The sequence below is a fragment of the Molothrus ater genome, chromosome 23 (assembly GCF_012460135.2).
Source record: "Molothrus ater isolate BHLD 08-10-18 breed brown headed cowbird chromosome 23, BPBGC_Mater_1.1, whole genome shotgun sequence".
In the NCBI taxonomy this organism is placed as follows: domain Eukaryota; kingdom Metazoa; phylum Chordata; class Aves; order Passeriformes; family Icteridae; genus Molothrus; species Molothrus ater.
In genome coordinates, this window is record NC_050500.2 from 3,769,203 (window position 1) to 3,781,642 (window position 12,440).

A 12,440-nucleotide genomic window follows, 5' to 3' on the forward strand; every position below is an offset into this window, starting at 1 on the left:
CCCAGCTGCACCTGCAGCATTCCCACGGCATCCCGGCGGCACCAGCAGCTTCTCCCAACCCCTCACCCTCGTTACCAGGGCTGGAGGCTTTGGGCGGCCGCGCTCAGCCACAGCCTGCCGGTTGCCCAGAGCCCCCCAGCCACCTACCCCCGAGCTCCTCGCTGATATCCAGGCTGGAGCTCCAGGAGAAGCGCTCCACTGCCCCGTACTCCAGCCCCGCCAGGCCGGGCGGCAAAGCCTCCAGCTCGTAGGCACCCCGCTTCCTCCAGTACAGAAACATCCTGGGCTTGCGGCCGGGGTCCCCCCGCAGCCGTGCCCGCCCCGACGGGGCCACCGGTGGGACTAACGGAGGGAGACCAGCTCTGGCTTTAAGAGTGGGTCCCGGTCTCTGGACAAGCGGTGCATTGACGCCGCCGGCGGGAGCCGCGGGGCGGCCGAGGGTGCTGCTGGAGGCTGCCCAGCGCCCGCGCGGGGGGCGCACAAAGGGCCTTTCTTCAGCCTCCTACAGACATTGCACAAATTTCACTTTCCACCGTCTATGGAAGACATTCGGCCACGGAGACAAGACGTGCTTGTGATGGAAAGAATCAGCATTAAGAAGGGGGCTGTTTGGCGGCTCTGCCGTCCGGCTGGCTTTTGAGGGGGCAGGAATGCGCCGCCCCGAGCTCCGGTTGTATCCCTGCAGCCGTGGGCACACGGGGGCCCCCAGCCTGCATAGGGAAAACCGATATGCAGGGGGATTTTCCTCCTGCTAATCCAAGAAAGCACCAGAATGGGTTTAAACCCCACAAAGACAACAAAAGATGGCACCTTCATCCTGCCCCATGCAAAACTGCAAGGCCAAGACCATCCCAGCCTCTAAATTCATCACAGCATCTCCTCCCAGAGACACCAGGTGCTTCTCAGAGTTTTGTTGCTTCCAGGCACCTTTTGCCAGAAATTCCAGCATAAATCGCTGCTGCAAAGGTAACAGATGCCAACGTATTGCAAAATTATTCCTGTTTGATTTAGTGCATCCTTAATATTTTAAGTGCTGTCACAGATTTCCCATTGATCATGGAACAGTGCTCTTGTAGGTGGAATGCTTCACCAAGGTTTATGCTCCAAAACCCCAGCCTCCCTGTTCTCCCTCTTCCCCTCAGGGAGCACCAGAAGCCAGTGAGGTTCCCCTTTCCCGAGGATGCAGCATCCATCTCTGGGCCCCAGCAGGCACCGGCATCTTGTACCACCTCCCCCCATGAAATGCCCCAAACCAAACTTGCAGCTCAGCACACGGGTTACTCACTTGTCCCCTGGCTCCAAGGGACAGAGCCATCCTGGGATCCATTGCCCTCAGCAGGCTGAGGTGGATGCTGGGCGCTGGTGACAACACCAAGGGGGATGCTTGGCCACAGTGCTTTCAGTGCTGGGCGTTTCTCCCACATCCTTTGCCTATCTCACCTTTCCTGAAGCTTTTTCCACCCACTCCCTCGTGGCTTGAACTCCCATCTCACCCTGCCTGGGATGTTCCCCCAGCTGCACCATGGCCCCTTTATTTATTTTAGCCACTGTTCAGGCCACAGTGCTGGCCAACTTCTCCCTTTGCTGCCAGACCCAGCCATATGGGGATAATTAGGCTTGGATTAAGTTTAACTCTTTACAAGGCTGCAACACTGCCCAGGCCCTTGCAGCTCTTCTCCAGCTCTGTCCCCTCCTCACCTCTCATCCCAGTTTGTTTGTTTGTTTACAGCTGCTCACTCCTGAGTTCTAGGAAATCTCTTCCCAAACCAGTTAAAAGCAGTTTTGCAGATTACTCACACCCACAGTAGCCACCAGCCAAAAAGTTCTGGCCCCAAGTGCACCACACTCCTCCTTCCTCTGCCTCCCTCCTTCCTCCACAGACCTGGCCCAGGGGATTTGAATAGGCACTGGGCTCAGGGGGCTGCACGCTCCAGGGCTGGGCTATTCCCCAGGCTGGGCTGAGGCAGAGCCATGCCTCATTTTGCAGGAGCTGCTGTTAGAAGCCATGTTACTTTTGCAGTCACAGATCTGGGAAGAGCCCAGCATGCTGGTATTACCCATAAAGAATAGTTTTTTCCAAAAATGTCTCAACTTGACCCGAGGCACTCACTCAGCCCTGTCCGACTCCCACCACCCCCAGCTTCCCTTGGCAGCAAATTGCTAATTGACAAAGGGCTGGGAAGAAAAATAAATAAACATCCTCCCATGTCCCAGTGGGGCAGAGCAGGTGGAGTCAGGTAAGGCCACGTAACCCAGTGCTCCATGTAGCACTTGGGTGACAATTTCCACCCCGATCCCATCCCACTACAGCCTCTATCCATAGCACAGTCCCTTAGAGCTGGGGACACATCAAAGCCAGCCCAAGTTGCTCGCAGCCTGTGCTCAGGACACTGAGCTCTCCCTGCAGCACCAGACATGCAGCTGGGACAGCACAGGGCAGCAGTGCCAGTGTACACAGGGTGGGCTGTGACAGTGCAGTACTGAGCAGCTCCATATTTGTCACTCAGGGGACAGGGATTCCCTGTGGTGCTCCTTCCCTCCCCTCTCCTTGACCAGCAGGACACCCAGAGCCATGGGTGAGCCACAGTGCCAGAATCCCAGCATGGGCCCTTCCCCAAACCCAGGGGACAGTGAAGTTCTGCTCAGGGCACTGTGGATCACTGGCAGCTGCTCCTGGCTGTGTGAGCCTCAGCCTAGGAAAAGATCCAAACCAACCCAGTGTTTACCATAGATATTTATTACAAAACACCAAAAATACAAACTGAACATACAAAACATTATCAAAACTGGCCCCGCTGTAGCATGTACCTGCCCAGGGCCTCTGCAGCACCCAGGGTTCCTGCAACCCATCCGAGGTCCCACATGAACAAACCCTGGCTGAGCACCCTGAGGATTCAAGGATAATCACACTCAAATCTTCTCTTCAAATGCTGCTTCTTCTTCCTCAGTTTCCCTGAGCCCATGATACTGTAGTTGTAATCGGATGTGACGTAGGGAATCTCTCCCTCAATTCCTTGCTGCAAAATGGAAAAATTAAACCAGAAACAACTTTAAGAACTTGCACCTTCAGCAGAGGGGGAGACACATCCCTCCCCAGGCTGATAGAGCTGAGTGGGAAGGACTCAGCAATCACCAAACCCCACTTTGGCATCTGAAACATGAGCATAACACTCTGCTCTCCCAAGGTTTCTGTGCTTAAGGACAATTTCACAGAGAGATAACCATCTGCTGATGCCCAGGCATCTCCCAGCACGCATCAGCCGCAGGAATAAGAAAATGGAAAACCTGCCAGCCAGCTGCAGCTCAGCCAAATCCCACCCCTCCTGTGAGCTCCTACCTGGCCCACAAGCACACAGTTAGGGATGGCAATGTTCCCAAGGAGCAGGCAATTCACTAGTCTCAGATTCGCTGGAGGCACTGGTGTCAGGATGTGGTAAAGCTTCTTCTCCATATCAACTCCTCGGACAATTCCTAAAAAAAAAAAAAACCCAAAAAAAACCCACATGCAAAGCTCAGTCACTAGGTATCCCTACTCACTATCACATCCCTATACATGATTGAACACCAAAGTCCAAACTGGAACATTAAATTAAGTCACAAGGAAACTGAGACAACTATTGGAATTTTGCAAAAGCTACATGGAACATGCTTTTGAGAACGTGAACTGGAAAGTGAGTCACTGTGGAGTTCTGAGAGAAGCTCCGAGTGGCACCGTTCAAGGACATTCCCCACAGCTCTTCCCACCTGTTAACCAAAGTCCAAGGACTGCTCTAACAGCAGAGAATACACCCCATTCATCCCACTTCCCCAGAGTAGGTAACTCCATCACTATGCAATCCGTCTGCCTAAACACAGCAGGTGAGAGCAGAGCTCCAGGTGTGCTCACCAAAGCCCAGGCAGTCACAGATTGGTGTCTGTGTCAGCAGGACTGGCCCTTCGCTCTGGCACCGGACTTCCTCGGGAATGCAGCAGAGCCCAACCCAGCTGGCGTTCACCGCGTACATGATGTTGCTGGGAGCAACATCTGTGTGAATAACCCTGAGTGCAACAGCATTGAAAGGTACCTGACGGGGAAAGGGAAGAGAGAAAAGTGCTCATCAGCTCCACATGGATTGAGTTGGAGTTCAGAGATAAGACCCTGCACACTCCCACACCACACCTACACACAGGCACTATGACAGGGCACACAGAGCAGCTTCTGCACCAACACCTGCACATGCAGGACACACAGCACACACGTGCCACACCAGCAACTTGACAGAAGCCTGGCTTCCAGACACCCTGAATACAGTCACTCTGCAGATTAGAGCATTTGTCCCTCTTCTGAGAAACATATGCAGTAGGAACAGAACTGCCCATCACTTCGAGTTGGGCTCTGTGCACATTCCCCATGGCAAACAGCTCCTTTACCTGATATGGCACCAGGCTGTGCAGAGGGAGCACTGCCCCAATGTCTGGGCTCTGCAGATGCCCCAGGTATCCCAGGATGGACATGTCACGCAGGATGCTGCTGTGCACTCGCCTGAAAGAACAGCCCCATGTCAAGGACAACATATGGTTCTTCTGTTCAGACCTCACAGAGCACTCAACATCCTACTTACACTTCACCTGCCACCCCTGCCCGAGGGAACTCTGGGTGGACATAGAGCAGCTTGTGCTGTGGAGCTGACACGTCCTCCCCTTCGGGGCACTTCCAGCTCTCCGTGCTGCCCACTCCCAGCTGCTTGCACTTGGATTGCTGCTTGCCCTTGGTGTGCAGCCCGGCGCTGAAGTGGATGTGCTCGGACGTCAGCGGGGGCATGACCTTCCAGTCACACATGTCCATCTGAACAATGTGGCTGGGTGACAACAGCCGGATGATATCAATGAGGAGCAGCAGCCCTTCACCTTCAGGAGCACAGCAAACACACAACTGCTGCTACTACTGTGACAGGCGGCACAGCAGTGTTAGCTCAGGGTGGACATGCTGTGAATTGTTGTTCCACGTGGTGCTGCTGTGCCACCACTACCTCCCTCCCACACCTCTCCAGAGCAGATTGACCCCATTTACCTTTCACCCAGCCCATGGTGTTGATGATTAGAGGCACTTCCTTCTTGTAGTAGCTGAACACGTATTTCACAACTTCAAGGTACCTCTCTGTGTCCTGCTCACAGCTGGTCTGGCCATAATACACCATCTTACTAGGCATCTGCTGGTGAGTGAAGGGAGGACCTGGCAAAGAGAGCACCGAACATCCAGTGCCTTCCCCAAGTCAACCCAAAACGTTCCTGTCCCTGAGCACCCACACACCTTCTCTCCTGAAATAACCCATGATCCTCCCACATGCCAGTTGTCCTTTCACAGCCTACAAGTAGGGGAAACTGGTCTGTCACTTGCAGGCTGGGAGTTTTGTTTGTTTCGGGTTAGTACTGGGTGTGGTTTTTTGTTTGAAATCACTGCTTACACATTTGCAAATCTTTAAAGAACAGTGTATGACAAACTGGTTAAACAGTAAACCAGCCTGACAACATCCTTTTAGACAGTAATCCAAATCTGCAAGACTACAAACTCCAGCAGTTTCTTGGATTCTGTTTTTTCCACTCATCAAAGATCCACTTTGGATTTCTCAAGTTTTATCTATGGATACAGATTTTTCCAAGGAGACCTTTCACATCTGAAAGGCAGAACATCCCCTTTGATACACCTTAGCATGTACTACCACCTCTACAACATTGTGCTTCTTTAAAGCAGAAGAACACCTCCATGTTACTCAGGGAGCTTAAATGTCCCTACAAGAAAACTTAAGCAGCCCTTAGTTTATTCTCCCCAGGAAACTCCGACAGCTGTGGCAGCAGCTTCCCCTGAAGCAGAGCCTCTGCCCAGAACATCCTGCTCATTTCAGAAACGGAACAGATCTCTGTAACCACAGAAGGAGCAGAACACATACCCAGAACAGGCTCTGTGACGCTGCTCAGGGACACGCAGCCGGGCGGAGTGAATTCTGTCTGGCCAATGTCACACTCCATGTACTCCACCACAGGGAGGCTGCAGGGAGAGAGACTGGGTGTTAGCATCCCTCAAAAGAACTACACAACCTGAACACATCAGAAGAACAATGAGATTTTGTTCCAGGTTGCAAAGCTAAAATTTGTGAATCTCTCCTTCCCTCAACCACACTCACGGTGCATTTCTAAGCATTATAACTCTCCTACTGAACCTAAACTGCTTGGTGCCCAATATGCTCATACATTCCCAAGGCAGCAATTTAACAGTATTTCAATAGAAATGTTCAGGAGGCAATTTCCTGAAATCACTCAAGACAAGAGTATTTGTTTTTCTGAATTACTGTTTGTGTTTAAAACATATGCACCTATAAGTTCTGATGGCTCTTCTGAGAGACCTGTCAAACATTTGTTTTTATTTTTTTCCTTCTCCTAAACCTCATGTAGCACTTAAAGGCTTGCAGAACATGGAAGACTCACCGGTTCAGTAACAGGTTAATTAGATATCTGTTGAATGTTGATTTCCCTGTGTTTTTTGGGCCACACACAAGCACCACAGGGACACCTTCATCTTCCGCTAGAAAGAAAAGCAGAGTGTGAACCGCACTGATGCTGGCATCACTGACCCACCCTAGGCAATACCTAAGTTCTAGATACTCATTCTTCATAAAGAAAAATTCGACCCTCAATCAGCATGTGCTGATTCAATCCCTCCTCCCTGCTCTTCACAGATACAAGTGGTCAGTTGAATACTCCTCCCTAACTTCATTACTTCAGCATACATACTTTGGTCAGGGCACTCTCTCAACTTTAACTCATGAAAAGCCTCATGAATTTTCTTTTTTTCAGGCTACCAAAGCCACACCATGGCCAAATGCCTGCACTCACCACAGCAAGCCTGGATCAGCTCCTCCAGCGCCAGGCACATGCTCTCCGACACCTGCAGCCCGCAGTCGGGGCTGCACTTCACGATGCCCACGGACGCCAGGACCGCGTGCTCTGGAGTGAAGTTTGACTCCTCCTTTTTCTAGGCGAGAGGGTGAGCACTCAGCACGGGCTGCGTGAGGCCACGGCCTGGCGTTGACAGGGGCGGCCGCCGCCGGCTCTGCACGGGCGGTGCGGGGACGGCACAGGGCGCAGCACGCACCGACCACGCCGCCTCACCTGGGGCTCGAAAAACCGCGACAGCGGCGGGTGGCTCAGCAGGAACCGCGTCACCGGCGTGTCCAGGTGCTCCAGCAGCACCACGGCGCAGTCGGGAGAGAACCGTGCCATCAGCTTCACGCGCGCCGCTGAAAGAGCCGAGTGCCGCCATCATCACCCTCAGCCCCGCGCCCGCCCGCGAAATGGCACCCACCCGCCGCGCAGCGCCCCGCGCACAAAATGGCCGCTCCCCGCACCGCCCGTGAAATGGCGCCCGCCCGCGCCCCGCTCCCGTCCCGCACTCACGGCGGCGGACACGGTGCGAGCGCATGGCGGCGCGGGCGGCGGCGCGCAGCTGGCGGAGGGCGGCGGCGGGCGGGCGAGCGCCGGGCAGCGCCTCCAGGCTGAGCGCGCAGTGCGTGGCCGGCGAGAAGACCGGCAGTCCCGGGTGGTGAGAGGCCACGGCGAAGCCCAGCAGGCGGACGGCCCCATAGAGGCAGCGGAGGCGGCACTTGCCGGTGAAGGTCAGAGCCTGCAGGACAGAGCGGGCGGTCAGGCGGTGCGGGGCGCGGCGCGCCCGGCGCGCTGTGGGCGCTGCTCACCTGCCGCGGCTCCAGCAGCAGTACGGCCGTGCCCTCCGCCGCCTCCACGGCCACCAGCCCCGGCTCAGCCTGCGGCACCATCCCGATGCGAGTGAAGGAGGTGGCGAACTCCCGCCAGGCCGCCTCCGCCCGGCTCGCGCGGGCCAGGGCACGGGCCGAAGCCCGGCGGGGGCGGCTGCGCCGCGCGGGCATGACCGCCGAGCCTCCTCCGCCTCCCGGGGCCGCCCCTCGGCCGGCCCCGCCTCGCCCGGTGTGAGGCCCCGCCCGCCGCCACCGCCCCGTTAAGAGCCGCCCGCGCAGTGCGGGACCACCCCAGCATGCCGCCGCCCGCGCTGCTCCGCCTGTGCCTCTGCGCGGCTGCCGCCGCCGCCTCCTCGTTCACCCTCCGCGGCGATCACCGCCTGGCCGGGCTGTTCCCGCTGCACACCGCGGCGCGCCGGGACGACACCAGCCTGCTCGTGCGCGGCTGCGACGAGTGAGTGCCCGCGCTGCCCGTGCCCCCAACGCGCTCTGTCCTCCCTAACAACCACTCTCGATTCCATAGCGCCGCCTTCAAGAGCCACGGCTACTGCCTAGCCCAGGCCCTGCGCTTCGCTGTGGAGGAGATCAACAACTCCACCACGCTGCTCCCTAATGTCACCCTGGGCTACGAAATCTACGACACCTGCTCTGAGTCTACCAACCTCCACGCCACGCTGTGCGCCCTTGCTCGCAAAGGCAGGCAGGATGTCCAGGTGCTCCCCAGTTTCCAACACTATGAGCCCCAGGCTGTGGCTGTCATTGGCCCTGACAGCACGCGGCTGGCCCTCACCACAGCCGCTGTTCTCAGTCTCTTTCTTGTACCAGAGGTAAGTGCAGCTTCTATGGCTGATAAAAACCAGGGACCCTAAGGAGCGATGGTTTCAGGGAGGGTGGGCTCAGACCTGAGGAGCCTGGTAGAGCTGGAAATGCAGCCCTTCTGTGTATGCTGTCAAAGGATCTTTCCCAGGGAGTCAGTGGGCTGGCTTGCCATCCATCACAGCTTTCTCCTGCTTCAGCACACTTGGCATTGGGTCCACTGCCTGCCCAGCTCCAAGTCTTCCTAGGACAGGCTGACTATGCCATTACCCTTCAGGGGTGCAGCTGCCTGGGCCAGTGCATCCCCCTTTCCCCTGGTTCTCGTTGCAGATCAGCTACGAAGCCTCCACGGAGTTGCTGAGCCTGAAGCGGCTGTACCCCTCTTTCCTGCGCACCATCCCCAGTGACAAGCAGCAGGTGAAGGCCATCTTCTTGCTGCTGCAGCGCTTTGGCTGGACCTGGGTGGTGCTGCTGGGCAGTGACGACACCTATGGCAGGGCCGGTCTGGATGCCCTGCAGGAGCTGCTGATTGCAAGCAATGTGTGCGTGGCCTACCGAGGCACCATCCCCGCCAACTCGGATGCCAGCAACCCGGAGCTTCACAACCTGGTCCGAATCCTCACAGATGTCAAGGTCAATGTCACTGTTGTGTTCTCCACCAGAGGAAGCGTTCTGCCGTTCTTTGAGGTGGTGGTCCAGAAGAACATCACAGGCATGGTGTGGGTGGCCTCTGAAGACTGGTCGCTGGCTCAAGCTATCTGGCAGGTACCTGGCATCCAGACCATCGGTTCGGTGTTTGGGATGGCAGTAGAGAAGCCAGAGCCCACAATGCTGGAGCGCTTTGAAGCTTGGAAGATGTGGGAGGAAGGCACTGTGGCTGAGTGTGGCAGCAGTGCAGAGGCAGGCAGGGAATCTGTGGGGAGCACACGGCTGGACTGCACGCAGTGCTGCACCGGCTGCCGCGCGCTCGCCACCGTCTCTGACATGTACGATGCTCAAGGCTCCTTCAGTGTGTACTCAGCTGTGTATGCTGTGGCCCATGGCCTCCATGACCTGCTGGGCTGTGCCTCGGGGACCTGCAGCAAAGGCACTGTCTATCCCTGGCAGGTAAGAGCAACCTTGTGGAAGAAGATCCATGAGGATCCTTTCCCACAGGGAAGGATTTTTCCATTGTGCCCAAAGGTTTCCTGTCTTTCCCAAAGGCTCACATCCCAGCTGAAGACCCTTGCGGGCTTCAGCTGCCCCTCAAAGACAGAGCAGCCAAGATCTAAACTTAGACTCCATCCTAGGTTACTTGTTCCTCTAGTACCACCCCTTCACTGGATGGGATTTCCTGCAGATGTTGGGGGGCTTGAAAGCAGCTGCAGGACAGAGGAAGAGTCCTCCAGCACATCTCCCTCCAATGGCAGGAGTCGTGCCATTGGAAGGGCTCCTCTCTTACTCTTCTGTTTTACAGCTCCTACAAAAGATTAGGCAAGTAAACTTCACCCTGTACAAGAGCCGAATCTCTTTTGATGCTCAAGGGGACATTCATAAAGGCTATGACATTGTCATGTGGAAGTGGCTGGGCCCAAAGTGGGCTTTTGATGTGATAGGAACATTCCGTGTGAACCCTGATAGGCTGAGCATCAACCCAGGCAAAATCCTGTGGCACACAGAAGATGGCCAGGTACTGTTCTGCACCCAGGTCTTATTTATTGCTCACTTTTGAGCTGACTGCATCCCAGTGCCACCAGTTCAGGGGTGTTTCCTCATAGCAGGGCAAAACTGAGGGCTGAGGCAGTGTGGGGGAGTGCCGGAGTGCTGCTGCTTGTCAGCCTGACCCTATCTGTGCTCCTGGCAGGCTCCCAGCTCGGTGTGCTCCGAGGCCTGTAAGCCAGGAGAGATGAGGCTGCAGCAGAGCCGCCACAAATGCTGCTTCAGCTGTGTGGCCTGTCCACCAGGAACCTTCCTGAACACATCGGGTCAGTACACCGCAGGGTCTGCTCCTGCCTCTTCCTTCCCTGCCCACATCCTGCCTCCTGCTCTTGTCTCACCATTCCCAGCCTCTCACCTCCTGTGGTCAGTAAAACCTCTGAGCTGACCTGAAGGCATGGGTCTGGCTCCTGTTTGCTTACCAGTGAGTATGCAAAGCCCATGCCCTGTCCTTTCCGGGGAGTACTGCCTACAGGTGAGCCCACCTGGGCAAACAGAGCCCCTTTGCCTGTGGCCAGGGAAAGGGGATGTCCGGCCCGGTAGCTGTTCCCTGCACCGCATCCTCTGCCAGGGAAATTCAACCTAGTGGTTGCCTTTGTGCCCCAGATGGCACATGGGGCTTCCGCACTACGTGATCACCAGCACCTGGCATATGGAAATGTCTCCTGCCTCAGAATCGCCAGCCACAACAACAAATGCCTTCCTGGCAGCTAGTGCCTCAATGCCCTTGACCGGTGGGCAGGGGCAGCTCTGGGGACAGTGGGAGCAGAAAGCCCCCCCCTATATGGTACTGTCCCATTCAGCAGCAACTGCTGCAGATCCTTCCCAGGTTACTGCTTGATGCACAGTCCCCTTCCCACCCACAGCCCCCATGGCCCTGAGCCTCACACAGCTGAGCCCCTGTTTCAGCCCAGGCTATGGATTTTGGGAGAGTCCATGGGGCCAATTTTAGGTGGGGGGTCTTTGGGGAAAAGAGCCCCCTCTGCTACCCCAGGCCTGGGAGCACCCACAAGAAGGAGCAGGCGTGATGGGTGAGCAGAGCCCAGGGAGCTGTGGGCCGGGCCTGCACCATGGCAGAGCTCTTACCGGGTCCGAGGTGTGTGAGGGGTCCATGTCCTCCACAGACCCCTTTGACTGCCAGGCCTGTGGCTTGGATCAGTGGGCCCCAGCAGGGAGCAAGGTCTGCTTCAACCGCACCATCGAGTTCCTGTCCTGGTCCGAGCCCCTCTCCTGCGCGCTGCTGGCCCTGGCTGTTTTTCTCATGCTGCTCATAGCGGCGCTGGCTGTCCTGTTCGCCCTCAATGCCTCCACACCTGTAGTCAAGTCCGCGGGCGGGAAGACCTGTTTCCTCATGCTGGGCTCCCTGGCCTGCACCTGCAGCAGCCTCTTCTGCTACTTCGGGGAGCCCTCGCAGGCAGCGTGCCTGCTGAGGGTGCCGCTCTTCGCCATCAGCTTCACCGTATTCCTCTCGTGCGTGGCGACCCGCTCCTTCCAGATCCTCTGCATCTTCAAGCTGAACGCGCGCTGCCCTGCGCTCTACGAGGCCTGGATGCGGCGCCAGGGGCCGGTGCTGTTCGTGGCCGCCAGCACGGCGGCACAAGTGGTGCTGTGCGTGGCCACCGAGGCCGCCAGCCCCTCGGTGCCGAGCCGGGAGTACGGCGTGCGGGACGAGTGGGTGGTGCTGGAGTGCGCCCGGAGCGCCGCGGCCGACGCCGCCATCGCCTACACGGTGCTGCTCAGCGCCGCCTGCTTCGTGCTCAGCTACGCGGGCACGGACCTGCCCGCCGCCTACAACGAGGCCAAGAGCCTGACCGTGAGCCTGCTGCTACACCTGGGCTGCTCGGCCGCCGTGCTCTGCTCGCAGGGCGCGCTGCGCGGCCAGGCCGAGACGGTGGCGCGGGTGCTCAGCACGCTGGGCACGCTCGCAGCACTGCTGGGCGGGTACTTCGTGCCGCGGGCCTTCGTCATCCTGCTGCGGCCGCACCAAAACACGGCCGAACACTTCCAGATGGTCATCCAGGAGTACACGCGCCGCCTGGCCGCCGCCTGAGCCGCGGGGCTCGACCCGCACCGCGCGTACCCCGCCGCGGGGAGCGACCCTCGGCCCCGGCCCGCCCCGGCCCTCGCGGCGTCACTGCCGGCGCTCGCTGACGCCACGTCCGGCGGTAGCGGATGCCGGCG

General features: G+C 57.5%; 2 protein-coding genes across 3 annotated transcripts; one reads left to right on the forward strand and one right to left on the reverse strand.

Moving 5' to 3' along the window:
* Positions 1–2,721: 2,721 nt before the first annotated feature.
* On the reverse strand, positions 2,722–11,418 carry NOL9 (nucleolar protein 9). Of its 2 annotated transcripts, none has more exons than XM_054517154.1 (12): positions 11,346–11,418; positions 7,432–7,657; positions 7,147–7,274; positions 6,871–7,009; positions 6,463–6,559; positions 5,928–6,025; positions 5,051–5,212; positions 4,602–4,887; positions 4,411–4,522; positions 3,887–4,064; positions 3,338–3,471; positions 2,722–3,017 (listed from the first exon to the last, which is right to left on the reverse strand). In XM_054517154.1, exons 1-12 carry the CDS (start codon positions 11,370–11,372, stop codon positions 2,895–2,897), a joined length of 1,710 nt encoding a protein of 569 aa, XP_054373129.1. In that variant the 5' UTR covers positions 11,373–11,418; the 3' UTR covers positions 2,722–2,894. The 2 variants fall into 2 exon arrangements, with proteins under 2 accessions (XP_054373129.1, XP_036252163.1); XM_036396270.2 differs by lacking the exon at positions 11,346–11,418 and adding an exon at positions 7,728–8,284.
* TAS1R1 (taste 1 receptor member 1) lies at positions 7,833–12,364 on the forward strand. The gene is made up of 6 exons (XM_054517155.1): positions 7,833–8,202; positions 8,272–8,575; positions 8,895–9,671; positions 10,021–10,233; positions 10,408–10,528; positions 11,384–12,364. The coding sequence occupies exons 1-6, from the start codon at positions 8,045–8,047 to the stop codon at positions 12,307–12,309; spliced, it is 2,499 nt and encodes an 832-aa protein (XP_054373130.1). The 5' UTR covers positions 7,833–8,044; the 3' UTR covers positions 12,310–12,364.
* Positions 12,365–12,440: the final 76 nt, after the last annotated feature.

Excerpts from the sequence above, each read along its gene's own strand:
- NOL9 (XM_036396270.2), bottom strand. The coding sequence starts at position 7,919 with ATGCCCGCGCGGCGCAGCCGCCCCCGCCGGGCTTCGGCCCGTGCCCTG. Across the intron at positions 5,213-5,927 it reads CGTCACAGAGCCTGTTCTGG|GTCCTCCCTTCACTCACCAG; the intron begins GTATGTGTTCTG and ends TCTCTTTGCCAG. Across the intron at positions 3,472-3,886 it reads CTGTGACTGCCTGGGCTTTG|GAATTGTCCGAGGAGTTGAT; the intron begins GTGAGCACACCT and ends TTTTTTTTTTAG.
- TAS1R1 (XM_054517155.1), top strand. The coding sequence starts at position 8,045 with ATGCCGCCGCCCGCGCTGCTCCGCCTGTGCCTCTGCGCGGCTGCCGCC. Across the intron at positions 9,672-10,020 it reads GCACTGTCTATCCCTGGCAG|CTCCTACAAAAGATTAGGCA; the intron begins GTAAGAGCAACC and ends TCTGTTTTACAG. Across the intron at positions 10,529-11,383 it reads AACCTTCCTGAACACATCGG|ACCCCTTTGACTGCCAGGCC; the intron begins GTCAGTACACCG and ends TGTCCTCCACAG.